At 40.1% G+C, this 26656-nt stretch overlaps 2 protein-coding genes across 6 annotated transcripts in view; one reads left to right on the top strand and one right to left on the bottom strand.

Annotated features, from left to right (window-relative positions):
• Positions 1–260: 260 nt before the first annotated feature.
• Positions 261–2381, top strand: ndufab1b (NADH:ubiquinone oxidoreductase subunit AB1b). Its single transcript, XM_077539737.1, has 5 exons — positions 261–488; positions 1673–1789; positions 1872–1959; positions 2027–2142; positions 2231–2381. The coding sequence occupies exons 1-4, from the start codon at positions 288–290 to the stop codon at positions 2116–2118; spliced, it is 498 nt and encodes a 165-aa protein (XP_077395863.1). The 5' UTR covers positions 261–287; the 3' UTR covers positions 2119–2142; positions 2231–2381.
• Positions 2382–5341: 2960 nt separating this feature from the next.
• LOC144031986 (trinucleotide repeat-containing gene 6A protein-like) overlaps positions 5342–26656 on the bottom strand; it is a 58312-nt gene continuing 36997 nt past the window's right edge. For 4 of the 5 annotated variants that reach the window (XM_077539565.1, XM_077539596.1, XM_077539578.1 and 1 more), the window contains 17 exons: positions 24337–24525; positions 24069–24232; positions 23861–23938; positions 20825–20983; positions 18812–18952; positions 18587–18703; positions 16946–17065; positions 16711–16797; positions 16457–16631; positions 16174–16314; positions 15322–15492; positions 15100–15240; positions 14911–15022; positions 14497–14723; positions 13444–13514; positions 13228–13367; positions 5342–11374 (listed from right to left, as the gene is read on the bottom strand). In XM_077539565.1, the coding sequence (XP_077395691.1) occupies positions 11026–11374; positions 13228–13367; positions 13444–13514; positions 14497–14723; positions 14911–15022; positions 15100–15240; positions 15322–15492; positions 16174–16314; positions 16457–16631; positions 16711–16797; positions 16946–17065; positions 18587–18703; positions 18812–18952; positions 20825–20983; positions 23861–23938; positions 24069–24232; positions 24337–24525 (2582 nt within the window). In that variant the 3' untranslated portion in view covers positions 5342–11025. The remainder of the gene's footprint in view (positions 11375–13227; positions 13368–13443; positions 13515–14496; positions 14724–14910; positions 15023–15099; positions 15241–15321; positions 15493–16173; positions 16315–16456; positions 16632–16710; positions 16798–16945; positions 17066–18586; positions 18704–18811; positions 18953–20824; positions 20984–23860; positions 23939–24068; positions 24233–24336; positions 24526–26656) is intronic. The other variant, XM_077539588.1, reaches the window with a different exon arrangement.

Here is a 26656-nt window from a genome sequence, read left to right as displayed (position 1 = left end):
TACTTTTATTTGTGTTGTTTAATAAATTATTAATGTACTAAGATAATAACACGAATCAATGCTGTTATGTAGTTTGATTAGTTTTGTCTGAATTTAAACCATTTGTTCAACTCTACAACGCATGTACTTCTTTTCTTTTACTATTATATTTATGTTAGTATTTACAAAACGTGTTTTTTTTAATTATTTTGTATACAAATATACATTGTTTTTGTTTTTTTAATCCAATAATCTAGCCTGCACATGCGCACCGGCAAGCCCTTGGCCCATCTTCTTCCTCGCGGTGCATGCTGGGTACCTGCCGACTTCTCTCAGTCATGGCGTCCCGTGCCCTGCATCAGTGCGTCCACTCTCTCGCCCGACCCTCGCTGCGGCTTCTGTCCGGCAACCTGGCAGTGAGAGCCGCTCCGGTCCTCGTGGCAGCCGCCCTCCGACCCCTCTCCTTCGCCGCGGCCAGCCGGAGGACGCGGTGGCTCAGCCAGAGCTCCGTGAGTGTCCCCTATCATTGAGCTGCTGTGGCCTAGCATGCGTCGCCGTGACCTACCGACGCCTTTCAAAACGGTTACGTTATCATAACATGAAAACGTTCACGCTGGATTACGGGTTGTTGGGTTGGACAATTAAAATGTCATGTCGTGAACAGTTTGTCAAAATGGACAATATAGGTGACTTACGTACGATAGCACGTCAGGTTGGCTAACTTGCTAACAAAGTTAGGATGTTTTTTTGTTTTTTTTTTTCCTTGGAGCTGCAATTCTTAAGGTGGTTAGACATATTGTTAACTCTTGAGTTTGTTGTGGCAGTTTACCCGTGCGGCTTTAAATCAAGTTCTACACTTGTATAAACTGCTCAATAGTTTTATTTTGCCAATCGACTGTTTTGCTTATGTAGCACCAGGTAACATTGTTTTGAAAAGGGGTACACAAATGTTTATTATTATTATTATTAGTGACTTACAATACCCCCCCCCCCCCCCCCCCCCCTCAAAAAAAAAAAAAAAGGCTGTTAGCAGTACCGAGTAGCATTAAGGACTCGTACTTTTGGTACATATAGTTCCTAAAAACAATTACAGATTATTTTAAAGAAAGACCTATTTATTCCAATTTACAATTTTTCCTTAAAATTGCATATAAATTAAAAAAAATAGGCAAAGCATTCTAAAACAGTCAAATGTAACTCATGTATTTATAGTTGTGTAAATGGATAAAATTTTTTATTATATTAATTCTATATACAGTTTTAATTAGCATAATAATTTGGTATTTGATGTTTTAGTCTGGCAAAATTCAAATATTGGACTTGACATCAGCCTAATATATATATATATATATATATATATATATATATATATATATATAATATATCAGTCGTACCCTACTCATTAGATTATTTCAAAATATTACTCTATTTTTATTTGACTGGACTGCATTAATTCCACACACATTACACCACACTGCATGCTATGCTATTATACAAGCACATATATGGTAGTGGTGTATTGTACTGTATGTATATTTGAGGTGAGATGCAATGTTTTGAGCAAGAATTGTTTGCTATTGTTGCAAATACGTACAAATGTATAAATTGGCCAGTCAGAAAATGGTGTAATATCGTTTTGTGTTGTTAAGATATCAGCGTATGTTGACTGAGCTGCCTCCGTCCCCTCGTGCAGATCTGCTCGGGCATGCTGTGCCGACAATACGGGGACCTGCCCCCCCTCACTCTAGAGACCATCGAAGACCGCGTCATGTACGTCCTCAAGCTCTATGACAAGATTAACCCTGAGAAGGTAAGATGTATACTTGTGAATGTATATGCTAGGAAGAAATGATGCAGAAGACAATTTGTTAATGTGTGTGAGTGTCCCTCAGCTGCTGACGTCCTCCCACTTCATGAAAGATTTGGGTCTGGACAGCCTGGACCAGGTGGAGATCATTATGGCCATGGAGGATGAGTTTGGTGAGTGTCTTCTTCCTTCTTTCCTTCCTGTCGACCTTCCATTTCATTTTGTTTGTTTCCTCTGCAGGCTTTGAGATTCCTGATGTAGAAGCCGAGAAGTTGATGACTCCCTCGGAGATCGTACAGTACATCGCAGACAAGAAGGATGTGTATGAATAACAAGAAAATAAAAAAAAAAAAGAGGCAAGTCTCATAGGACGTTGTTATACATTTTTTTCTCCTCATTTTTGTATTTATTTATTTTTTTAACGCAGTGTCACAACATCCACAGGAAGGTGACATCAATAATGACAATTTGTCCACGTCCTCACCATTGGCGCTTCTGTTCGTGGTGTCGTCGGCGTCTGCTCCTGCTGCAGCATGCGTCTTGCGTTTGTATTTAAATCAACAGCTCAAATAAAATGTCTTTGTTTTCCCCTCCACACATTTGTATCATTTCTTGAGAGTTCATCAATAAAGACCAAAAGTATCACAAATATTCCAGTAGCTATGTTTAATTTGTTTTTCAAAAAGGAAATACCTAATGTACATTCAATCTGAAAATCTAATTTTAAACCACTGTCACATTAAAAAAGAAAAAAAAAAAAGCATAAAAAAAAAGTGACACTTGAATTTATCAGATGTAGTTACAAGATATCCAGTAAGATGCTTTCGAACTAAGCATTTGTTTCAAGGTATTTTCCAGATAAAAATGTTTATATAGGCCTACAAACATGCAACAGGTAACTGATTTAACGATAATTACCGTACATTTGTTTGTACTTTATTGCTATAGAGAGCCATCTAACAGCACCACCTGTTTATTTTCCACCCAACATTTTTTTGGTCATTTATTCAAGACGTAAGTTGGAGTGTCTTCCAAAAACATGTTTTGTTGCTGATGCGCGACACCGTAGATTTGAGCGACTTGACCCCCAGTAGGCAATCCATGAATATATCCAAAAACAGAAACATTTATGAAGAAAACAATGTTAATGCTATGGCTATGCCCTATGGAGGACCAAAACCGCCAAAATTCAAAATCAATGACTAAATAAATAAAAGTGAAAATAAAAACGGATATAAAAAAAAAATGAAAATTATATTTAAAAATATATGTATATAAATGGAAACAAATAAAGTGAATTTTATTTTCACTTTTAGTAATTTATTTTGAATATTGGCAGTGTTTGGTCCTCCATCATGCCCTATATTATTAACTATACTAAAAAATATATATTTGGAGTCCAAAATGAAGTTGACATCAGCTGCCTTGATGGGATCACACTGTATACAGTACTGAGGTTCAGGAGCTAAATTATTAAAACAGGTAAAATACATCTTCTAATTGGCTATTATTTTCTCAATATAAAATAAATTTGATATTAAGTGAAATAATTTAAATTCAACAGCATGTGGAGCCTGTCAGGAGGCAATAACAACAAAGAACAGAACAAAAGTGTAGGAGCCTAAATTCTAATTTGGATAAAGGTGATTTGAGTTCATTCTGATAAAAGGATATTTATATTATCCAATTTGAAATGTTTATTATTTATGTGTGGAGTCAATAGTATAAGGCAATAGTTTATGTTTTGAATTTAAAATGTGTGAATTTAGGATGTAATGTGCTTTCATTACAGCATTGTTTGTTTAGGATCTATTTTACTATCTTTAGGCGGAGGGATCTGTGTGGTACACGGGAGTAATGCGGTCAGGCAACATGGAGTAGAGCCACAGTTTTTTTTTACCTCTGAATCTCCGAATCTCCCCATAAACTCTTTAATTTCTCATCTTTCGGTATTTCATTTTTTTGTATGTCATTTTTGAACTTTTGTGCAGCTGATTTATTGCGACTGAAGTGAACAAAACCAAGACGAGCGTTTGGAGTTTTCTTTTCATCGACGAAGCCGCAGACACGAAACAAGGAAATGAGTTTGGAGCGTCAAGCTGAAGCTTTACTAATTACGAAACTACAAAAAGAAAGCAGTATTTTTAATTTGTTGCATGTGGCTAGTTTCAAGGGACATTCAGTGATCCCTAGTGCCATCTAGTGGTTAACTAATTCATTCATTTAATTAAAAAAAACTAAAACAAAAAACACGGCTGTTTATGTCAATTTTACGCAAAAAAAAAGTATCGTATTATTTTTTTTTTTTTTAATATATAATCGTAGGTCAAACCTCAACTTCAACTTAGGTCTAGTAATCACTAATTATATTACATGGCTGTAGTCTCACCTTCGCCTTACTAGATAGAGCGTCCATGTTTTGCCGCCAGTATTTTTCATTTGTTGCAGGGGGGGGTAATTTAAAGGGACATTCAGTGATCCATAGCACCATCTAGTGGTGAACTAATTCATTTTAAAAATCAACTGTCAATAGTAAGCAAAAAATAAATATCGTATTGCATAAATGTATTTTAACTCCCATGATGCAGGCCCAACGCTTGTCACGTTCTGCTATGCTCTGCAAGCTTGAACACTGAAAAAAATAAATAAAATAAAATTACTAGATCCTCCCACTAGCTGCTCATTAGTTGCTCCGGCTAATTCCGGCTCACCCTGCCAAGTCACCATCGCTCGCCAAGTTGCTCGTTTGCCGACGGAAAATAAAATGGGTGGTAGGCTCGCGAAATGTGGTCTCTCTGATCCACCGTAGTGGGTGTGCTTCTAATACCATTCTTTGATTATTAGATGGCGTTATGGCCCACACACGGAGTCTTTAAAGCTGCCATTTCTAACAGTTTGCCCAAAAATATCTGAAACATTTTTTTAATTAGCAGATTAACACTTTAGCTGTTCACAATAGGTACTATTGAAAAACACCTGGCCAGAGGTTCAGACTGGATTCAGGTTTGAATTCCCTGCCCTCTGTCTGCGGATGTGACGTCATGTGCACGTTGTGTACCGGGATTGTGCAGTTTCGTTTTTCAGCCACAGGTGGCAGTAGCGATTAAAATTAAATTTTTCTGCATTTAACTGCTTTAAGTTTGGCTTTGATTACATGAGGGTAGTACTCAAATACAAATTCACTATTTTATTTAAAAGTAAATTGTCACCTAGTTTTGAGATTTCTTTTTGTTCCGTGACAGACTGATTTCATACATGCAATACACTTTATTTTTTATTTTATTTTTTTTAAAAATACATACAGGTAAGAAAAGTTTTTATTCCGCTTGGAGGGATCTATGAATGGGATGGACAGATTCTGATCACATGGATTAGCTACATTCTTCATTTTTTGAGCTGCTCACTAATTTTTAAAACTATACAATTACCTGTAATCTGCATATGCCTATCACTTTTTCCACAAAATGGTTAAGAAAAAAAAAAATTCTTACTGCAGTTTGCAGGCATTGTAAATGTTCTAATCAGTGAAGCATAAATAAAAAGGATACATGAGGGTGATTGTTAGTCTTTTATTGAGGGTTGTACCCAAGTTATACAGCTTTGTATACTGGCTGAAGTTGCCAGATGTTACAAACAGTAATCAGTATACGAGTACAGCCAACAGAAGACCTACTACCTACAAGTCTACACCTTAGTACACATTCTCTTAAGAGCACTAAAAATTCAGGAAAAAAAAAAAGAGAAAAAAATACTGAACAAACCAAGCAACAAAAAAGGAGTAAAAATATTAAATGAAAACCAAAAGACAGCATCAGAGGAGACATTCATATTAGAGCACACTGGAGTTGGTTTTAATACCTTGTCATATCAGGCGACTTCGTTCACTTTTTTTTTCTTAATGTATCATCAATATACCCAAACAAAGATTGTCCTTCAAAAAGTGCAGTTTCCCCAAAAGGTAAGATAAAATCCTTTGATGGCCCGAGGAAGACGTTTGAAAATAAAAGTTACTTCCTGTCGTTTTCTAGGAGAGGAAGACACCCTCTCGATGATTAGAGACACTGTCAGTTATATATTCTCTTATAGATATATTCCATTCAACAGTCTCCCAAAAGCAATGTGCATAATAAGAGGTGATCCAACTAGACACTGGATTGATAGAATCTCTATAAAAAAGTTGTGTAAAATTTGCACTTTTACCAGTCTATCGCCGAGCTGGGAAAAGAAACGAATGGACCTGACCACGCACCCACTTCCTGCTACAACTGGCCCGGCGGTTGCTTGGTAAACCTTTTTTTTTTTTTTTTTTTTTTTCCTTTTTTAAGTTTTATTAGTAGTAGTAGCAGTACGATTCAACAATGGCACAACATGTTTGAGGAATATTATTGGGAATCCCGTCAACTTTTTTTTTTTTTTTTTTAATTAAGGGATTTTCAAGAACACAAGAACCCAAGTTGGACATGGAAGCTCGGGTTCAACACTCCACTGCATAGTCTCTCTGAGCGACACCCACCCTTCTTTGTGCTGGTTAGACTAAAGCTTTTCAGGGTTTTTTTTTTTTTTGCACATTTTTTTTATACTCCATGACAAAAATAAAGACAGCAGATAATCACAGTTTTGTTTTTTGTGTGTGTTTTTTTTGGGTTTTTTTTTTTTTTTGGGGGGGGGGGGGGTCTCTTGTGTGTCAAGCATTTTTTTTTTTTTTTTGATCGAGAATAATTGCCACTGGGTGTTTACTCACAGAAGAGTTCAGTCAAGAGGAGAACATTGTCACATTATTCTTCTTAAATAGTATAAAGTAGTAAAGTATCAGCCACCACCTCCCTCCATCTTGGGAGGCTCCTGGGCAGCCCTGGAGATTGTACAGTGCTCAAGGTGGTTCTCGCTCACGTTGAAAAAGGTTTTCTTTACGTCATATCTTTGTTGCTTCAAGCATTCCGCACTGTCCTGCTTCTTAAAATACAGACAAACGCACATTCACAAAACCGCCCCCGTCCCGAACCCCTTCCTCCCTGCTGCCACCTCCATTTGGCATCATCTTGTCAAATCACACGCACACAAACCAAGACAATAATCAAGTAGTATAGCCAAGCAGTTAAGTGAGCATGATGCTCTTCCCTTCTCCAGTCAAAAAAACAAAAACAAAAGCAACTGCTGAGTCATGCTGCTGAAAGGGCCGGCGGTTAGGAAGCGTTGCCCCTCAAAGCCAGATTTAGCAAACTCGGGCATCATTTTGTAGGAGGCACATATTTCCTTGGCAATGAATTTATCTGTGGTCATGATGGCTTCTATAGCAGGATGTGCTGATGGTGTTCGTCTAACCTTCCCCCACAACATATTTCACCTCTTTGCAACAATGTACTCCTCAAGTTGTCTATCCAAGACTGACCGAGGAGGAGGAATTGAAAACTAACAAGTTGGACAGTGAATGTCTTGATGCTACTCAAAGATAATCTGTGATTGTGCAGTTAATCGGGCATCTGGATCAATGAGGAGACAGAAACCCATGTGGAAGCTTCGGCAAAGCTGATCCAGGATCTGGTGAGGGGAAGGGGCAAGCTGTGCAGCCCAGAAAAAGTCAGCCAATCACATCATGACCGACTGGCCTTTCTTGAGCCGCCCCTGTGACCATCTGTTGCCATGACAACTGGCTTTTGTACTACAGTACTCCAACATGACATTAACCAACATGAGCACTGTGTCACTGTCCAATGAAAAGCATGCATGTCTTTGATTTGGATTTTATCCTTTTTTTTAATATATAATTATGGAGCAGCATTCATCACATGGGATTTGTGTGTGACCACAATATTGATAATATGGTAATTTTGTGGCCATAAAAGAAGTATACAGGAGTCACTTTTTGTGTTCAAACAGCTGCTTTCTTGAATGCTGATGATGTACTTCATACTTTGTGTCTATTTTATGATGAGAAACTAGAAACGAGAATTGAAATCTTGCCATTCATTTGATGTAATTTTAAAGAAAATATATACAGATCCTTAAAAATACTAGTATCGGCACTTGGTATCAGTGACTACTCAAGAGTTGAGTACTAGTACTCCGGGGAAAAATGGCATCAAAGATCTCTAATTTTCATATTCATATTCCGTATTGTAATTTCACAACAGGTGACTGCTGCGGTCTTTGGAGGCAAACCGGTGCCTACATATTTTGTCTTTTGTCCTGAAGTAACTACGTTCGAGTGGGTTCAAAAGTTTCATCGAGACAAAAATAATGGTTTAGCGCCATCTTGTGGTATCATTCTAAACCTTTTGGCAGAGGGCATCAATTACTTTTTGGCAATTGGTCAGGGCCACTTTAGCGCGTGCATCATTTGTGACTGAACAACATTGATGTTCAGGTTAAAAAAAACAAAAAAAAAGTACACGAAGGTCACATTTGCTATGAACTGCACTAAGCAATGTCTACCTACTAAACTTCAATTTGCTTACTCAACTGTCCAGAAATGATACTATTTGTGTATGTACTTGTGGCCGTTTGTGCACATTACTTGACGCCGTTGTGGCCACAATTGAAATTCTGCTCGCCCCTGTACAGTGAAGTGATGACAAAACGTCAACATTGAGACGATGCATGCTGCTGACTGGACAGCAACAAGTGGTTGAATGCAACTCGATGCCCGTTTTACAGCAGCGACTTCCAACAGAACGGTACCAAGGAGCCAGCAAAGCACCATCTTCCCCCATTCACACCCACACGCACACGTGTCAACAAAGTCCAGCGCCATCATCGCCTCTCCTGACTGATGGTTCCTTCCGAACGGCTTTTTTGTTCTTCTGACGCAGCCTCTTCCAACCCACCAAGTGCAAAATCCAAGGCTCCTCAATTCAACATGTCAGTTAACCACAATAAAATACAACTAACAAAAGCTTCAGATGTTCCTCTTGATAAAATGCATCGAACAAGATGCACACACAAAAATCAGTTTGTTGTGGAATTAAGTAAACTAATAATTTGTTTGATTGAATTATTTGGTAGAGCAGTTCAATACTGGCGCACGCGCACACGCACTTGTGGCTAATACTCATTGTTAAATAGTCACTGCTAAAAGCCAAGGTGTCGTACTTGTCAAATAAAACCCAAAAGTGACAGAGGAGCCGCACACAGAAGACTTTAAGGTCCATGGCTTTGCTAACGCTTAGGTGCATACTGACTAAAGTTTTTTTTTTTTTTTTTTTTAAAGCCCCCCCCCCCCCCCATAAAATAAGTCGAGCATGATAGGAGCTACACAATGACAGCTAAGATGGAACATCTTTCAACATGGACACACATTATTGATCGGTTTAAGATGGGACCCCCCCACCCAAAAATAAAAAATAAAAAAATCCCCCGCACAACAATACAATCATATTCCATTTGTAAACAGGTAGAAGCCACTTGACTTGTTGCATCTGCGGACACAATTGGGATCAAGGCAATGAAATGTGGACGACTTTTGCTTCACTGTTTAAAAAACAAAAACAAACTAAACAAAACAGCTGTCGCTTCTTTCCTTTTTTTTTTCTTTCCAAAAACACTTTGTGGCAATGAGAGCTAAATATGTCGTTTAAAATGTTGTCGTACTGAATGAAACATTTAAAACTTGTCAGATGTGAAAGAAGGGAAAAAAACAACAACAACAAAACAAACAAATCACCTCCCAGTAGGCTGTGAGAAGCTACAGTATGCATAGATACAGTTTCACCTTTCTCTTGGTTTATACATTTGCACTCCCCCCACTGTTGATTTGAACATGGGTGGAGGACACACAAACGCACAAGCATTCTATCCCTCTCATACACATACGCGCACACACACTTGGACCCCCCCCCCCCCCCCTCCCCAACCCTCAAAAGACAGCATATTGAAAGCAGTGTGTTGAGCTTCTCCAGCTTAAAGCAGTTATTTGGCAGAGAAAAGAAAACTTACAGACCATATCATACATCTCGTTTTCAGTGCTAAAAGTTGGATTTTCCTTTCCTACAAGGAGGAGTAGTCGTTTTTCTTTTAAATCAACTATAAGGGGGGAAACTGGCTTGATTTCCTGAGAACCATTGCTGGTTATTTAGCAGACAAAGAGGAATAATTCAAATAACCAACACCATGGCCAAAAACACTGATCCGAATTCCCAGAGTTACAAAGCATCATCTTCATCCGCGACAAGATTTTTTATTTTTATTTTTTGTGATTTTTATATTTTTTTTTATAAATGTTTTTGATTTTTTCCAACATTTTTGTATTTTTTTTTAATGAGAATTTTCTATTTTACTCCATCCTCTCTTTAAAATGAAGGATGAACACACGTTGCGCCTCCCAAGTCTTGTAAACAAGAGGTTGCAGTGTGGCACCTCCAAAATATTGAAAGCCTATTTCTCAAAGTGCTGTTCCCACCCTTGCCCGCTCGGGGGGCTCAAGGGAGGGCTTGCTAGATAGGCCCCGGCCCCTACATTAGGGTCGCTGGGGCTCGCTAGTCCCAGCTGCGGCTACAGTCCTTTGCACTGCAGAGCTCAACGTTCTTTAGTTTTCAAACAAACATTGGTGCAATACTTTTGTCTCTTTTTTTAAACTATCCCCAGATAATCCTCACAAATTAGCTTTACTTCTTCTTCTTGATCTTATCTGTTGACCTTGAACTCCACGACAACGCAGTAAGGTAGGCGTGCCAAGGCAAGAAAGAGCGCGCAAATACACGCGCGCGCACACACACACACACACACACACACACACACACAATACAGCCACGCATACACGGTAAGGACCTCAATGAGTAAACAGCTACACTGGAAAAACTGGCTGCTCCCTCTATATTGCAGATTAAATATATACTGAGAAAAAAACACATTCAGTGCAAAGTTTAAAAAGCTCTTACTCCAACATTGTCAGCAACAAAAAAAAATGGAATTCAAATAAACATGACGAATGAAACAAATATATATAATAATAATGAGCTCGATTGAAGCTTTTTTTTTTCTTTTCTTTTTTTTCTTTTTCCTCTCGGTGTGAAAGCACTACCTGGAAGCAAATATCCATCCGTTCACATTATAGAATTGGCCTGCAGGATTCAAGTATTCCGACTGATATGTTTTTGGGCTAAAACAAAGTGGACAATATGTGCAGAGCAAGAAATGTAACTTGTTTTCCACAGGGGAGACCCCGTTTTGTTGTCATAAGTGAGTAGTGCCACTTCTTCTGCTGATTATTGACAAATTTGCCACTGACCCTTGCCGGCGCTCGCTCACATGGAGTCCCCGGCGCCCGCCAGGTGATCCACCGGGAGGAAGGAGCCGATTGGAGAAGGGCTGCCCATCCTTCCCGCTTCCGTGCCGCTGGGGCTCCCCCACAGGCTACTGGAATAATTGGGCCCGCCCCAGAGGGAGGAGCCGTGGAGATCGCCGCTGTTCCACTGGCTGGGCTCGGCGGTGCGGCTGGGAAAAGGGTGGGACTGATCCATTCTGCTTTGAGGCGAGCCGATGGCCTGCCAGCCCGAGGAGGGAGCGGCCAACGACTGCCCTTGTGCAAAGAAACGGCTGATTTCCTCCTCGCTGGCGAACTTGGCCAGAATTGTCGTGTTCCCCAAAACACACCTGCACACAAGAGCGACGAGCGTGAGTGAACCAATAGGATCAGTGATTAAATAAAAAAATAAAAAAAATAAAAAAATAAAAATCATTATAGGCAAGGCAAGTTTATTTGTATAGCACATTTCATACCCAAGGCAACTCAATGTGCTTTACACAAGGAAGGACAACACATAAGCATCAAGAAGTTAACATTCAGAGCCTATTCCATCTGTGTGCAGCATAATATAGCTAAATGCAGCTTCACCATGTTTGCTTCGAACTCTGGGTTCCACTAGTTGGCCCAAGTCTGTAGATCTCAGAGCCCCGCTGGGTTTGTACTCAATCAGCATTTCTTGGATATATTCAGGACCCAAACCATTTAGTGATTATAAGTCCATCCATCCATGCGATTTGTCTTTATTGTTGTCACAGGTGAGCTGGAGCCAACCCCAGCTGACTTCATTCAACAATGTACTTAACTCTTTCACTACCAGCCATTTTAGAAAATTTCAATTTTCAATACCCACGTGCTATTATGTTCAATAATTATATATAAGCCGAATCTACCAAATGACAGAATAGAATACTTTTTGCCTCGTCCCGTTCTTTTATAATTGACAGTAGAAAAATGTAGGTTAGCCAAGATACAGCCATTTCTCCCATGGACTCTGAAACTGTGTTTGTTTGTTATAAAATGGGGCAATGATGTCATCTACCGGTGGTTGGGCATCAGTAAAGTTGTTTCCAAGTGTGACATTTACAGTGGTGCATAATCAGATTCTTTCCATCTATCCCCACTCTGAAAAAATTATATATTTATATATATATATTTTATTATATATTTTAAGCCTAAAATGTAACTTTCTGAATTTTAGACTTTTTTTTTTTTTTTAAGACTCCGCAGGAACCCTGTATAAAGTGCTGTTCAGTGTGTGATTGACGTTTTGCTCCCTCTCACTATTGGTCAATGCTGCGGAACTAAACGGACGACGACGTAGGTATGTCACATTATGCGACCAGACGAGCAAAAATTCTAACATGCTAGACTTTGGTCGTGATGGTCGTGAACCGTCCCGGACGACAGGCGACCAATCGTTGAACGTGTCACACTACACGGGAGACGCTACGTCAAGACAACCCAAAATCGTTTACGACATGCCCCGTTTGTCCGCGACATGTCGGTCGGTCGGGCTAAAATCGAACTGTTTTCGTGTAGTCTGACCAAGGCATTAGCGTTGCATTTTGGCTGAGTTAAATGAAAAAGCAGGCGAGTCGACCCATTTGAGGCAAAAGTCAAGCACGAAAAATTGTCGCCTAGGAGTGAGGTCATCTGAAGGTGCTTTTCTATTGGCTGCTGGTAGATGACGTCACTCCCGTGTGACACTTTCAAACATCCTTATTCTGATTAAATAATTATACTTAAAATCACATTTAAAATGATCTGCAAAGGCTCATGCATTAAATTACCAAAGACGAAAACGGACATTTTCGCTATAATTATAGTTGAATTTCAGTTTGAGTTTTTTTGTTAACTAAAATAACGTTGCACTCAACTGAAATTACTTTTCACAAGGCCATTCCCTCGCTATTTCGTATGGTAAAATGAATTTCATTGTTTATTGGGTGATATTAAAGACTGATGAAGTGAATTGTGAGCTTTCAGTAGCTGTGAAGATGTAATTATCAAAATTGTAGAAAATAAGATGACTATTTCGCTTTCTGTAGTGAATTGTGTACTAAATCTACTAGGTTTGAACTGATTTGTTTACTGCTGTGAGCTTGTACTTTTCTTTCTCTGTATTAAATCTGTTAGATTATGACTCAGTGCGCTATATATTTATTATTATATTATGGAGAAATGTCCCTCATGTTCTTACATGTGCAGGCTTTTCTGGGCCTTTGCAGCCTCATCCTTGGAGCTGTAGCACACCACAGCGTTACCATGCGGCAGGTTGAGGTGGAATGTGATCAGAGGGCCATGCTGCATACACAGAGTCCTCAGGGTGGAGCCGTCAATCTGGGGGGAGCGTTGGACCAACAGTTAACACAAATTAAAGGCATGCTGGAAATAAGCTTGACGCTTGTGCGTATACCTGAGGTGTGAGGTTTTTCAGAACAAGCCATTGGGTTCTCCCTGAGCTGCTGCTGTCACCCCAACTGGAACCTGACAGAAACCACAAACAACAATTAACAACACTCTCAGATGAGTGTGGCTGGCAACTGATGACATGATATGGCTATAGTGTTCACTCGTTTATCGTGGGTGCTACTTTCCAAAAACTACCCGCAATAATGGAAATCCGTACTAATTATAAAAATAAAAAAATCCAGATAAGTATATATATTTTTTTGATTATGTGTTTTTTTGTTTTAGTATGATTTTTACTTTATTATAAATACTTTTCATTTATATATGTTCCTTTATCATTTACATTCATTTTTTTCCATTAAAAGTATGCTTTATTTTTTTTATTTGCTTATACAGCACATTATTTATTTATTTTTTCATTTATTATCTATGTTTTTTTGTTTTAGTATAATTTTGAATTTATAATGAATGCTTTTTTGTTCATTTGTTTTTTTTGTTTTGTTTTTTTATTTACAGTCATTTTTTTTCATTAAATTAAATGTGTGTTGTTGTTTTTTTTTTATTTATTTACTTATTATACAGCACAGTATATATTTTCTATCTCCGGAATGCAATGCTGTGGAGCGACAAGACAGTCTCATCAAGACGAATCCGCGGTTGCCTATATATCCCCGGTCGGACGTCGTGTTGGGGAGATATGTCCGCCAAAGACCTCCAGCAGTGACACCTTTCAGAAAGTTACCCGGCGGTTTTTTCGGCCTTCTATCTCCGGAACGCAATGTCATGGAGAGACGGGACAGACACCGTTGGAAAGGTATGTCTACGGTTGGATGTAGGGTTCGAGAGACACGGCCGTGCAAAGACCAAAAAATAAATAAACAAACCAAAAAGCAAGCTGTACAAAAAAAATCCACAAAACGAGGACGCGAAAGATGAACTTGCGATAAATAAGTGAACACTGTACAACAAAACGTGATATAGAACTCGTGTAACTATATCAGCAAAAATCTAAATAAATAAATCACAATTCGGTTGACTTTTTCTGCATATATCTCACCAGGTGCATATGTGGAGTCAGCGGAGCCCCACCCACCCAGCCTCAGGGCCGAGCCATCCCAGCCGGAGGAGGCAGAGCTGGGCTTCTGACCGGTGAGGCCAGGTGGCGGTCTGGAGGGGGCCGCCACGGGCAGCACCTTGGGAGTCAGGGGGACCTTCCACAGCTCATGGGCCAGAGAGGAGTTCGATACAGAACCAACGCCGGGAGACCATTTTGACTCACTGGGTCTGGCTGCTCAAGACATGAGAGCACAAACAACTTTGACCTCAAAGAAAGCGAGCGATCATCCTATGTGGGCGAAATGCGGCCTGCAGGAGCATCTGACCCACACCCCCATGCAATTTGAAAAATCCCAATCCCCAGCCATTATTCTCCAGTCCACTGCATAGTGAGAAGTAGGGAAATAAGGAATACATGCCCGAAGTGCTTTGTGCTGTACTGGTGAGGGAACCGCTGTGGCTGGAGGCACGAATGGATGACCAGGCACTATTAGAAGGCATCGTGGTGTTCAGTGATGAGGATGGCCCTGGTCCAACGGAGAGCGGATTAGGCATCACCTCAAATCACATCCAATTCTAGCGTCATACCATGCACATGACTTACCATTGTTCCTGTCCCTGAGGTGGTCTGTGTCACGGACGGTGTTGATGGACAGGTTATTAATGACACTACCGGGGGTCACGTAGGGGTCAGTCTCAGGGTCAATGTTGGGGTAACCTTTCCAAGGTTCACCGGGTCGGAACTCTAAACACAGAGACGGTGATTAGCTGCTTTCTAGGCAAAACACTGTATAGTGTATCTCAATGAACATGAACTCTGACGTACCGGGGGGCCAGGTGACAGTGTTTCCATGGGGTGGGGGGGAATTGGCACGGGAAGGCCAGCCGTCACCCACTGAGCCCATTGATTGGCCGGGAGGACTCAGGGGAGATGGGCCAGGGGACAGGAAGTCATAAAAGGGAGAGTCCTCCAGACGCAGCCCTGACGAAATAGCACCTGTGGGACAAACACCAAAACAGGGGACACATCAATGATACTAAAGGGCCTGGCATGTGCAAAAGGAAGGATGTTCAAAATGCTGTCGCTTTAATTTTGACATCCCAAGTTTCAAATTAAACTTTGCCTTGCTTTCTATGGCCGCATGTTTAGACAACAAACTATCTCGGGCTTGGGCAATGAGTAAAAGAATGAATACAATCGATCAAAAGTCTACTTTATTAACAAAAGTTACAATCCTAAAATGATCAATCACGTCGTCATACCCATCCTGTAGCTGAGGATAATACTCCACAATAACATGAAACTTTTAATACGATCACTGAAATGTAAAGTCAAGTGTAGTGTTAATTTGATCAGACATTTTTAAATTTAGTCTCAGTTTTAGTCCAGTTTCAATCACACTTCATAGTTTTTAATCATAGTCAGCCTCACTCCGTTTTGATTTAGTCAACTTTTAGTCGACTATAAAGCTAGCATTTTAGTCTTTATTTTATTACAGTAAATTTATTAGTCTAGTTTCATAGATGTTAGTCCAGTTTTTATTAAGTGAAGTACATTTCTGTCTCGTCTTCATTAGTGGAAAAAAGGGATATTGATTTCTGCCCAGATATTGTTTATTAATGAGTTTTTCAGTGTTTTCTAGTTTTCACTAACAAATTGAACACTAGTCAAGTGTACCAGATTTGCTGTTCTGCTCCAGAGGGTCAGCAACCCACAGTTTCTTCAGTCTGGACTGGGGTGGTTCTTTGAAGCCAAGAGCTCCGCCAGCATTAGTACCAACACCCATGTCCAAGGATACATTCAGGTTAGAGTTCAAGCCTGGTGGAAAGAACACAGGAAATACATTTTGATTTTGTTTCATGAAACAATGTACACATTACACAACAGATCCTTCTTATACTGTATTACAATGATCTGACTTTTTTTTTTTTCTTAAACCGTCTTTTAGTAGTTAACATACTTAAAGGGAAGTTGCTGAAGGATCCAAGGGTGGAAGCATCCTTCTGCATTTCGGGGCTATTGTGGGGCAAGTAGCTATCCAGGTATGGTTTGAGGGCTGGGGACTGCTTCAGCAAAGAAGCGTCCAGGTGACGTGGTTGCTGCATCATCGATGGAGATGAACCAATAGGACGTGTCTAAAGGTAGCAGGGCAAGATGTTACAAATAAGAGACCCAAGCAAAAGACTATAAGGTGCACAATTACGACCAACAAACCTGCTCAGGCGGTCGTCCCACAGGCATCACTCTCTGGCTTTGAGCCTTCTGTTGCTGCTGCTGCTGCTGCTGGAGGAGGATAAGACGCTGAAAATAAAAGGGGATGAGGATAGAAAAATATAAGCTATAAACTTGTAGCTGATGCAGTCTTACTGGTGGGACAGTTTCTGATATAGCATGCAGCAAATACAATGTTTAGTTGTGGTTGTTAATTGCACCATTTCTGGCGCTTTACCTGGAGTTGATTCAGCTGGTTGAGTTGTGAGAGCTGGTTAAGCACAGCCACCTGCTGAGGACCTAACAGAGGGTTCAGGGCTCCATTACCACCTGGGTATTTCAACAGGGATGGAGGGACCTGAAAAAACACAGGATTGTTTCTATGGAGGCAGCCATTTTTTTTCCAAGTTCTGTTCAAACTATCGGTTTGGCAACGCGATTATATAAATCGGGGGAGCAGGAAACATCACCGCTGTAAATAAAGCCTGGCGCCATAAGTGCATGTATTTTTGGCGAGTTTTTTTTGTCTCATGGAGACGTTGAGATGAGTGTCTAACATGTTTAATCTGTTTGATCTTGGTTTTAAAACACTTGAGAGTTGTGAGTTATGACTTTTCGGCAACCCGTCGTGCATTTTGTAAACTGAGTGTACATGCAAGTGTGCGGCAGCGGCTGATAATTTGAGTTGTCCTATATTTTGAGGCTAAATAGATCTGTATGTGGCTATATGTTGTGATGTCCAATTTCATGAAAATTAGGACGGATGCAATGATTATTGCTAGTCATTACTCACCGTCATTTAGGTGGTGCTGGTGAACAAATAAGGACAATCTCTTCACGGCCTGTCCAAACCATGGGAAACTACCCAACCCGCGACCCACTCACAAGCATTGCTACATAATGCTAGTGGTTTTTTAAATCAAATCAGAAAATTACGTCATACACCAGGTATAATTTTACTTTGCTTACACTGGAGATGACCAAATTTTGTTTTTCTAAATATGTATCTCAAATGCATTTAATGATAAATGCAGTGTTCAAAAAGTGCAGTGTTTACATGTCATGTTTCATGCAACATGAAAAGTTGGATATGTTGAAGTGGTAAATTGTAACTAACTGCAATTGTAGTAGAAAAAAAATGATATTAAAGCTTCATTTTCCTTTAACTTCAGATCCTGTAAACTATAATTGATCTTATAAACAGCTTTAATTAAGTGTTTTTTTTTTTGTTTTTTTTTAGTAAATTTTGTAACCTATTTTTATTTATTTATTTTTTTCCTCTGAATGTTAACTACTGTTTCTTGATGCTTATGTGTTGTCTTTCCTCGTGTAAAGCACATTGAGTTGCCTTGTGTATGAAATGTGCTATACAAATAAACTTGCCTTGCCTTATATTGTTTATTATAATTAGCTTTTTGTTGGGTAGAAAATTCATTGAAAAGGACCTAGAAAAAAATAATCGCATATGATATCGCACCCGAGTGATGCTGCCGGTTCTCACACAATGTGCAACAAAGAAATTTGCAACCCATGGTCTTCTTATCAGGGAAACAACATTTTGACACGTCATATACTGAAACCTTTACTGTATTATTTATTAATGAACCACAAGCAACATGGCTCGATTGACAAGGAATATAATATATAATAAATACAAAGAGGAAATGGGCGATAAGCAAAAATGGACCGCATGGACAGACTGTCCACAGTAATTCCCCCATTCATTGACAATAACGTGCGTTTCCATGACAGACACTCTCTAACACTTCACTTTTTCAGGGGTACATATGAAACCTGAACTATATTTAAGGAGTAATTGGGTACAAATTGTTGGTATAAAGAAATAATTGTCAATGAGGTTAAACGGTGTGCGTAATACCTGAGAGGGAATGATGGGAGGAGGCACTTGGTTACGGAAGTTGGGATGAGGGAGTTGAGATTGCAGTCCGCCGCGGCCCTGTGCTAAGCTGCTGCCACTCAACAGTGGGTTTACATTCTAGTTAAGACAAAGAAAACAAACATTATCTTGATAGTCACACAATTACATGAACATCTTATCAGGAGGAGCCTTGATGAGAAAGCAGATGCTTGCACATGCACTCACCTGCCGAGAGGCGCCAGGAACCGAGTGGGCAGGAGATGGCCCAGAGTCGTGACATAGGATAGGTGGAGTGGAAGTGGGAGGGGAAAAGCTCATGCTTTGACTGGAGCAGTGCTCCTCTGAAGCAGAGAGGGGAACGGACAGCTGCGGAAGCAAGGCCGGGTGCACAGCAGATCGATCGCAAGCACAGGGGGAGCACAGTGCCAGCCACACACGCACGCACACACACGGAAGAATGGGATTAATTTTGGGGGGAAAAGGTAAAAGGAAGCGTGAGGTGACGCCAGTGAAACAAAGAGGGGTGCAAGAGCAAAGCAACAGCAGCAAAGCCAAGAGCAAAAAATAAAAAATAATAATAAACCCTGGCAGGCAATTTACTATTTGAATGTGGTCCAATATCCACTGTCATCTATTACTTTTATGGTCAATAACACAAGAGGATATAAGCAGCAGTTCTTGCTGCTGTTGTATTTGCAGTGTCTTAAAATGGCCACCGTGGGGCGCAGCACATCAGTAAAATTGATCAATCAGGAAACGTGTCCCATAAGATTTGCACCTCATCTTCACAAATTTGCATAAACACTCACAAAATCTCTACTTCAGGAGTATATTTTATTCAATTTAACAATGCACACTACTACCCAGTCAAGTACTACTTTGAGTCAACAAATTTGATTGCAAAATAGTTACTTATCACGTAAGAAGCAGGCACATTTTCTTGGCCAAAGGTCTTTGAAAACAAGTTTAAGCCTGGTTCACACGGCAGGAGAATTGGCCCAATTTGAGCCCCGAATTTCCCCTCCCGAGAATCATAAGGATGCGCCGACACGCCAACGATCATCTTAACAGATAATCCTCATACCAATATCGGCCCTAGGAAGGACCTCTGACTTGAAATCGTGGCGATATTCAACATGTTGGATTGTTTTGGCCCGACTTCGCTGTGTGCGGTAGGGATGTAACGATAACAGCAATATTGTGATATTGCGATATTAAAACTTCCACAATATATTGTCGTCGCCGTCATGTCACAATATTAAAAGCAGCACATCTGTTAAAAAAGTGAGGTTGATTTCCATTTGTGCAGTTCTGGCACTCTCTGGTGGTTAGTTTTTACAAGGCATGCTTTGGTCCTTCTATGTTGAAAATTCAATGCTAATGGTCAGGTGAAGGGGAACGTAATATGCTTGTAAACTGAGTCAATATGTGAAGGAACATGCATTTAGCAAATAAGTGTCAATATTAAGTGTGACCTTTTTTTTTGTATCGCCAACCTCCCTACAATATTGTGATAATTATCGCATCGTGGCCTTCATATTGTGATAATATCGTATCGTGATGTTTGGATATCGTTAATCCCTAGTGCGCGGTGCGCCCCGAGGACAAATGACCGCACAGCCGGTTGACAGTTACGTGCAACCAATCAGAAAGCAACCCGGCGAGCAAGACAGTGGGGAATCCAAAATCAAAACAGTTATGACACAGCAGAAAGTCCGTGCTTGCGCTATTACATTTTATTTTTTATTTTTTTTTTTGTAATTTAATACTGTATCCCCACACACACATACCTGAATAAACGTGGTCTCCGAAAGGGAAGCAAAGCCGCGCCAGCAGCACCGAGGTTAAGCATTGCCTTGCCCCCAGAGCCAATTTACATTTTACACTCCTTTAAACACCACCTTTTCTTTTTATGACGCTTTCTCGGCGGAAAACCAGGAAGTATGGCGACTCGAGAGGTTTTGCGGGAATTCCCGTTACATTCGTGAATGAACTCTGCTCGTGTCTGGTGTATTGATTGTGCAGTGTGGCTGCACACCACACACGGTACGTTAACTCTTCACGTGTGGTGTGTCTGTTTGGAAGTTGGCCGACAATTTTAAAATCTTACCGTGTGAACCAGGATTTACGATAGTAAATGGACGACTACTGTATTTATTTGTACAATATGACACTGCGTCCCAGGGTGGAAATTTTATATTCAGCTTAGATTTTCGGACAGAGGTTTTCCAGGATTACCTTGTCATAATAAGAGCTGCGATCCATGGGGGCATCTTTGGGGAGCTGGTGTTGAGACACAGGATTCTTCCCCATGACACCACTGAAATCCATTGTGTCCATGCGCTTGTCCTGTACCATACCTGCTCCAGTTTTCATGGGATCATCAGGAGAGTCTCGCTAAAATGAGAGTCACAAGAAAAGAGGGAATTCATTTGGATGACTAAAGAATTCAGATCCAGCTCAAACAGAGATAAGGGATAGGAGTGTACCAATACCAGGCTTTGGGAAGATACCAGGCTTATTTCAAGGTATAGGGCACTTGTGACTCTTGGTAGCTGTTTCACTATCGGGAACTAAAAAACATGCATGGCTAACAGGATGCTTTTCTCAGCAAACTGTATGCCCATCATACAGTTGATGCGAAGCAGGATTTGACCTGGATGTCAATATTTTGCACAGAACTTAAAAATCACGGTTTGTTTAAAAAAAATAAAAACAGTGCAACATATAGAAATCTTGACAGTAAAATATGGCACATTAGAATTAACGTCCTTATAACTTCATTAATTAAATGTATTGTGCCACACAATACAAACTGGGAACCGAGCACCTTTACTGTCGTTACCATGTCGCTTTTCCCTTCTTTTTTTTTTTTTTTTTAAATCAACTATAAACATTACAAATTAGGGATGGACAATAATGTTATTTTCAACCGATACTGATAAACCAATCACTTAGAAAGTGCAGATGTTGATAACCGATAAGCTGATAATTGTTTGCAAAATTAACTTGAATACAAATACTATATACTTTTAAGTCATACTATAAGGCTAAAATGTACAAATACATTGAAACATTGTGTAAAGCACCATGAAGCTGAATTGTCTTGATATTTCTGTTTCAATGACAACCAGTAACTCATTTTGAGTTTGCCAAATCAAAACAATCATGTTTTAAAAATGCAGCAAAAAAATGTGAGGGTAACATTTTAGGGTGAGAGAGTAAAGAAAGTCCACACTGGCGACTGACATGAGTCACCATGATGCATCTTCTGTGAAAACCAGGTTGCACGCATTATGATGTCACAAATATGCGACACTACCATAGGAGAGGGGAGGGGTTGAGGAGTTGGGCACAACTTGAACGACAACCACAAGCAGATGGACCAACATGGCACGTCTATTATTATCGGCGGATTTCTTTCTTTTGACTTAGTCCGTATAACATCCAATTATTTGATAATCGCTTTTAATTATCGGCGGATTTTTTTATTATCTGGTTTATCTGTTTAATGTGAAATTGGTCGATAATTGACGATAATTATCAGCCACAGATATTATTGTGCATCCCTATTACCAAACCATTAACAAGTACCTTTTAAATTGTAAATATAGTTCAGTGTTGTTGTAAAACATTATTAGATTTATTGTATATTAGGGCTGGGTATTGCCAACAACTTCCAAATAAGATACTTATCACGATACGAGACATATTGTGATACATACAGTATGTATCTCAATAGATGATCTTCAAGGTGATATGTATCCCAATAATTTCCATTAATTTACTTGCATTTTATTATAACAGTCATACCTAAATGATACGTTTATTATGGTGGATGGCAAAAGTGTTTTTGGTAGTAGCTCTTCTGGTTTACCACCAAGCGGCATGCCTGATCTAAATGTGCACGCACGGCAGAGCAAGGAGCAGCTTCCACAGACACACCAGGAAACTTGAATGAATAGACATAAGCTGATACGAGCAAAAATTAAGTATTAAAAATACAGAACTAAAATGTGCTTATTTGAAATATTTGGGGAAATAAAAACGGCATTTTTTTCATTTAACGCATACTATTTAGTTTTTAAACTAAAAATATACGGTAATAAAACTGGTACATTTAGAAACATGTTCCATGGTAAGTTTATGAGTAAGTAACTGTTGAATTTTTAGGCCATATCACCCACCCCTACTGCCTATTTAAAGTTAACGAGCAACATCGATTCTGACGGCTATGTATCGATGTGTATTGTAATGAAGCCCGCAAGGATATATTGCCGTATCGATTTTTTGAGCACACACATATTGTATATACTGTATTTTTATGACTTCGGTGAAGATCGGCGGGCGCCTCTGCCTCTCTCGCATAAAACAAGGAAATGGGCGTGTGCTTGCGGCCAATCAGATGACAGTGGCCCCTCAGACGTCCGGTGTTGCAGAACGACTGCCGAGAGGGCTCTAAAAAAGCGGTTACAACACCCTTAACATCCGGTGACAAAAAAAATGCCGCTTCGGTGTGGAATCGGTCTGGTGGAAAACCACCATATGAGGTACGCTCTTGTGCAGTGCACTCATTTATCTATTGGATACAGGGTGAATGAGGCCGTCTCCCATCCACTCGCCAGGGTTTTGCACTGTTCTTGTGGTGATTCTCTGCAATGGTCGCTGACGGGTTGTTACATGTCATCCAGTGCTTTAAGCACCACCTCAGGAGTAAGGTGAGATGAAGAACAATGTACAGTAAGTTACACATTTAATAATTACACTTATTTTTTTCTGCTACCACAGGGAGATCAGTGGACTTGGCTTCTGGTGTTACACACTTATATAGGCTAACAGACGGCAACAGTAGATCTTGAGTGACTTTGTTATTCGGATCTTGACATGCACATACGCTACAGTGACCATTCACGTGCAGAAGTAGCTCCTCTACCAGTCATTCGGGATTCATTGAGTTACAGCTGCAACTTTGGTTTTGCATAAGTTTTGCATCATGCAGTTGTCACAACATTATTGTATGCATATCAAACATGGGAACTGCCTTTTTACACATCACAACCGAGTGATTCATGCTTGTTGGTCCTCATTAGAAAACATGAGGTGGCATCGCTTTTGCAACAGTTTGAAATTCAAAACAATCACAAGTAAGTATTCGGCACGAGGCGCGTTTTAATGGCTGCAAATGTTTTTCAGCATTACGTAACACTTTGGTTTGTACATAACCCATGACATGACAAAGAACCTCATTGGCAACATCCGTGGTTGAATACTTACAGAAAAGCTCATGTTGTTGAACTGGTTCATGAAGGGTTTCATCCACGGCTCGTCTGGTTTGTTGACTGGTTTATTCATCTACAAACAAATAGAAGTGAACAGTTCAGAAATGCATTACGTCAATTGGAGCGACTCACAACTTTGCATGGTGGACAAATTTTAAACTGATTTCCTGATGCACAGTGCTGGTGGCCGAGGTATAACAAACCTTGCAGGATCCCTTTTGCTTGTAGTTCCAGGTGTTTTGGTCATGTGATCTGTTGTCCTGTTGGTTGTTAGTCCAAATGCCAATCTCTACCTCCTCCTCCTGGTCCCAACTGTTACCCATAGAGTCATCACCCCGCCATGTGTCCATTGGTTTGGAACCAAGACCTAACAAGAGGCAAGTAAAAACCCCAAACAAAAACAAAACACTGAATTTCAACTAGCATTTTTAATGAAGCCATAATTAGCAGAGAAGTTGCTATTATACCAACCAGACTTATGACGACCTCCCCAACCAGATGCAGGCTCTCTATTATCCCGGGCAGGTTCATTCCAGCTCGAGCGAGTGTCCATTGGCTTCCCCCAGGCAGATGTTCCATTGTCCACTGTCACAGGTGGAGCACAAGAGGGTTCACCCCATGTTGAGGACTCTTTCTGCTGGGGATAAGGATCACCCCACCCTAAAGAAAAGCAGAATTGAAGATGCCATTTAAAGCACTGTAATGTCAAAACTCTAAAAGTGAAACATGAAAACAAGGCTGACCAGTGTAAACTGTCAGGTGGTCAGTAAGGTCCTTTACAACATTCAGAACATACCGTATACCCCCCCCCCCCCCCCAAAAAAAAGCATCAGAATATTCTTGCTGACCCACTGTCATATGTGAGGCTAATGGTCTTCATTTATGAGGGTTTGTGTTACAGCTGACCGACAAGCTCCGGTAGCCTCTCCCGCCACTGGATGCATTTAAGGATACCTCTCAGTAAAAATAGCCCAGATCACAGGGTGGCCCGAGGCTCCAGTGTCCCATATGTAACAAGGCAAGCACACAAGCTTGCGAGGGTGAGCGTCAGCTTCGTTCAATGTTGCAAAACATTGCAAAGCTACTTGCCACACTCAAATACTCTTTATGCTGTCAAGACTCAAAACATTTTTCTTGTCGCAGAGAAATTTTCAATATGTTCAAAATTTGACTAACAAGAAAAACGCACCCTCGCAAATCGGGCTGAACGATTATTAAAATAATTAATTCTGATCAACCAAAAAATAATAACTAGAGCTGCGAGCAGCTGTAAAGGGCCCTCACAGCCTGGGCCACATTGGGGTACTTGCACGTTGGGGTACTGGCACATTGGAAGCAGAATTTCTTTGAAAATGGCATAACAAATCTTTACATGTGGAATATTTTTTTCTGCCAGGTGTGATGAGTGTGTCAAGCTCAACGGGTTTTGGTGAATGTTAAGATTCGCAAAAATCAGCGTCCTTTTTTATTTTTAGGCAATGAGTTGCCCTGATTGGTATTTTTTGTAAAAGTATATATACACATCATCGTTCGCTCTACTCATTGCACATTATTGCTCTTATAGTCCACAGAGGTTACCAAAAAACAAAAACAAAAACAAAAAAAGTACATATGTTTGGATCGATCTCATGCCTGTGAACATTTTGAGTGGTGGAAAGTAAAATGACTTAGTTATCACACTTACAATGAGTTGACAAATTTTGTACAAAATACCGTATGTGGGGTAATTTTTTTTATGCCTAGAGGTCTAGGTGGCGCTGTATTTATAACTGAATGTTGTCATAGAGACCTTCAGGCCTTGACTATAAATATACATGTCAAGTTTGGGATTTTTTGGAGTATGTACCGGGGAGTTATAGAGTTGCGTTATGACAACTTCATAATATCAAAATTTTCGCCTGGCCTGAAGAGCGTGCAAAGTTTGGTGAGTTTTCATAAATATTTAGGTCCTCAAAAATGCGACCATTTACGGAGAAGAAGAAGAAGAAGAAGAAGAAGAAGAAGAAGAAGAAGAAAAAACAATAGGGACCTTGCAGCGGTCACTGCTCGGGCAATAATAATAATAATAATAATAATAATAATAATAATAATAATAATGTGATTGCAATTATTTTTTTAAGGGCCCTTTTTCAATGTTTTTTTTTTTTTAACCAACAAGCAAATAATCATATCTATCATATAGATTACCAGATATTAAGAAAAGGCAAATGAAGCATTAATATCAAAGGTTTTTTTTATACTACAATTACAGGGTTAAACTTAAATACTTTAACATGTAGTTTTGTTCACCATGACAGCATACAGACAAATATAGGACAACTTAGCAGGACGCTCCCATTTACAAGAATTTGACCGGAGGACGTCTTTTGACGGGTCACCACTGTAGCGCCCTGTCCAAACAGACACTACTTGTGCAGCGCACATCAGACTGCTGTGGTGGTTCACATGACAGGTTGTCGAGCAGACACTCAAATTTGTCAGCCGCACACTCGCACAGTTCACAAAATGTGCAACACTACGGCAGGGGAAAAGTCGTAACTCACACGTGAAGTTTTGTTTTATAATAAGAGATCAAACATGTTAAACACTTGTCCGAAGATGTCATGTGGCGGGGGGGGTGGGGGGGGGGGGGGGGGGGGGGGGGGGAATGATACGCAGACCTACAGCGCCAGGTTTCAGTTACAGCGATAATGTGTCTGCTCCCTTTCGTCTCTCCTTCCTTCCGCTCTGCGTTTCAATGAATATTTAAATCACAGCTTCCGCGAGTACGTAATCACATTTTGTCAAATTG

The sequence above is a fragment of the Festucalex cinctus genome, chromosome 1 (assembly GCF_051991245.1).
Source record: "Festucalex cinctus isolate MCC-2025b chromosome 1, RoL_Fcin_1.0, whole genome shotgun sequence".
Classification (NCBI taxonomy): Eukaryota; Metazoa; Chordata; class Actinopteri; order Syngnathiformes; family Syngnathidae; genus Festucalex; species Festucalex cinctus.
The sequence above is the reverse complement of the archived record's forward strand: the minus strand, read 5'-3'. Positions and strand labels throughout refer to the sequence as shown.

Coding starts and splice junctions, on each gene's coding strand:
- ndufab1b (XM_077539737.1), top strand. CDS start 288: ATGCTGGGTACCTGCCGACTTCTCTCAGTCATGGCGTCCCGTGCCCTG. Junction 489..1,672: donor GGTGGCTCAGCCAGAGCTCC/GTGAGTGTCCCC, acceptor CCCCTCGTGCAG/ATCTGCTCGGGCATGCTGTG. Junction 1,790..1,871: donor ACAAGATTAACCCTGAGAAG/GTAAGATGTATA, acceptor AGTGTCCCTCAG/CTGCTGACGTCCTCCCACTT.